This window comes from Amphichorda felina, assembly GCF_050947745.1.
Source record: "Amphichorda felina strain 45539 chromosome Unknown scaffold_8, whole genome shotgun sequence".
Classification (NCBI taxonomy): Eukaryota; Fungi; Ascomycota; class Sordariomycetes; order Hypocreales; family Bionectriaceae; genus Amphichorda; species Amphichorda felina.
Window position 1 is genome coordinate 1,582,073 of NW_028145042.1, and position 2,485 is coordinate 1,584,557.

At 56.3% G+C, this 2,485-nt stretch overlaps 1 protein-coding gene across 1 annotated transcript; it reads right to left on the reverse strand.

The window, feature by feature from the left end:
- Positions 1-639: 639 nt before the first annotated feature.
- PHA2 (prephenate dehydratase PHA2) lies at positions 640-1,757 on the reverse strand (the record flags this gene model as incomplete). The annotated part of the gene is made up of 3 exons (XM_083197516.1): positions 640-1,511; positions 1,577-1,637; positions 1,692-1,757. 3 exons carry the CDS (start codon positions 1,755-1,757, stop codon positions 640-642), a joined length of 999 nt encoding a protein of 332 aa, XP_083046984.1.
- Between the last annotated feature and the right edge of the window lie 728 nt (positions 1,758-2,485).

The following is a 2,485-nucleotide window of genomic DNA, read 5'->3' on the forward strand; positions in this document are numbered from 1 at the left end:
GAATGTCGACGTCACCAACGAGAAAGGGAAGAGTGGGACGCTTGCGACCAGGCCAATCGACAGCTTAGGGCGGCCAGAGTCGCCAGCAACCAAGGCCGACGACCCGAGGGGCTTCCAGGGCAGCCAGGGCAAGGCTGCCTAGGCGGCTCCAATTCCCCTCTGTTTCCCCTCCCACCCTCAGCAAGCTCGAATCCTCGGTACTGGCTCGATGCAGGCTCGTGGATAAAGGTGGTACGTGCCACCAACAACAGACCTGCTTTATCGACAGAATTGCCCGCTCTGACGTAAGGCGTTCGTAACGGAAAAGGCACGGCGGTGGCTGCTGGGGGATTGGGACGCAGTGCCATTTGCCCTAGGTCCACGAGGTCGATGGTGCAATCCGTGGGGTCTCCTATTGGCATTGGTTCAATCCCCAAGGCGACGACCCGATCGGCAGATGTCTGCAGCATAATATGCATGGAAGCCTACGGTTCACGCGCGCTCCAATGATTCCAACGCCCCCAATGCAGGGACTGTGAAGCTGTGACAATCCTCGCATCCGCGGCACCAGGACGTGGGACAATACGATGATGACCAACATGGGCATATGGAAGGCGGTGGTTCGTACTTCATCTTCATACGAAGTACACGTTGGATAGTCTATCGACGCCGCTCCCAGCTCCCCAGCCACCGCCAGCTCTCAGCGACATGGTTGATCTTGTCCAGCGCTCCCTTCACCCTGCCCTCTGGGTCATGGTGCCTGTGACCCTCAAATTCGACGAAGAATATGTACTGGAAGGGCTTCACCAGGCTCGGGCGGCTGTTGATACTCGTCAAGTTGAGGTTGAACGCTCTGAAGCAGCTCAGGGCCTCTGCCAGCGCACCCGGCGAATCGTGAGGGACCGTGAAAGATACCATCGACTTGGTCCCCGGACTGGCGGCCCCTAGCGTCACTTTCCCCCGGTCCGTCGGCTGCGTGGGGTTCTTGCCAATGATGAGGAACCGCGTCGTGTTGTCGCTGCGGTCCTCGATGGACTTGCCCAGCAGATCCAGCCCGTGAAGCTCCGCCGCTAGCTGGCTCGAGATGGCGGCGTACGTGCCCGTCTGGTCTTGGCTGACAATCTCGGCGGCCTTACTCGTCGAGCTGACTTCGAAGATCTCGACACCCTTCAGATAAGTTGATATGAAAACATTGCACTGGCCAAAGGCCTGCGGGTGCGAGTACAGCCGCTTGATGTGCTTGAGGCTGCTCAGCGGCTTTGACCTGGGTCTCGAGGGATTAGGGTCCTCCGCTGTGGGTGTGCATGTTCCCGAGGCATAAGCCGCGTCCTCTGCCCCCTGCCTTGGGGCCTTATGGCCGAGCAGGCAGTGGTGGACGTCGACGTAGACTTCTCCATCGACGGTGATGTCCTTGTAGCGGCCATCGCGGTCAGCGAGATCGTCCAGGGTGAAGACGACGGAACCGTTGGTCGAGTTCTCAAAGGGAACCAATCCGGCCTGGACCTCGCCGTCTTGGACGGTTTCAAACACATCTATTTCCAATTTATGAGCAATCTTGCCACATCGAAAGTGATGACGGTATCGTGGGGGTTCATACCGTCAATAGTGACGACGGGACGCAACTCCCATTTGGACTCGGAGAAGGCCTGTCGCACCGCCTGGAGGATATCCAGTTAGCAATAGATGCCATTAAAGGCGGTACAATAACGTACCTGATGAGAGTATGAGGCAATGGGCCCGAGGAAGCTGACCACGGGCTTGCTGGTTATAGAAGCCATACTGAGGTCCGGCGCCGATATCGCAGAGGGGTGTGATGGGACGGAAGAAGCCCAGAGGGCAACAAGAAAGGAAAATTCTCCAGGAATGGATGGCCTGGTGGGAAATCCGGTCGAGTTCAAATCATGGCAGTGAAGAAGTTGATGCAGGATACCACTTTCTTTCACTACTCGCCGTGATACCACACCCTTTGCCCTTTGCTTGCAGCGCTCAGGTGCGATGCGGTGAACTGTTGAGTGTTGGTGGAAAATTTCAGGTGGAGTTCTGCACTAACAGCAGAGAGGGTATTTGACACCATTGTCCGTTAGGCCACCCCACCCAGGCCAGCAACAGTATGACTAGTAGCACATGGCATTGGTTAGTTGGTAGTGCACTGATAAAGGGCTGCTTCCAGAGTCCAGGCTCTAAGCCCCGTCTTCATCCACCTCAAGACGTGCTGCCGTAGAAGACCTTAGCTGTAAACCGCTGCCTCATCTTCAGGTCAGTCAGTGCCATAAGTTCGAGATGAGAAGGGACTGCAAATAATAACCACGTGCCCTCCAGGCTTTACCCAAATGATAAATCACCTAATCCTCCGCTAGCAATGAAGACCTTGCAAGGGTCCAGCAAGGGTCCATGGCTCAAGCGCCTGTAACGATCCCTTGCGTCATCTATAGTAGATCGCCCGTGGCCTCCATTGAGCCCAGCCTCGTTCCAGTGATAATATGTTTCGCCCAAAATGGCCGAAACG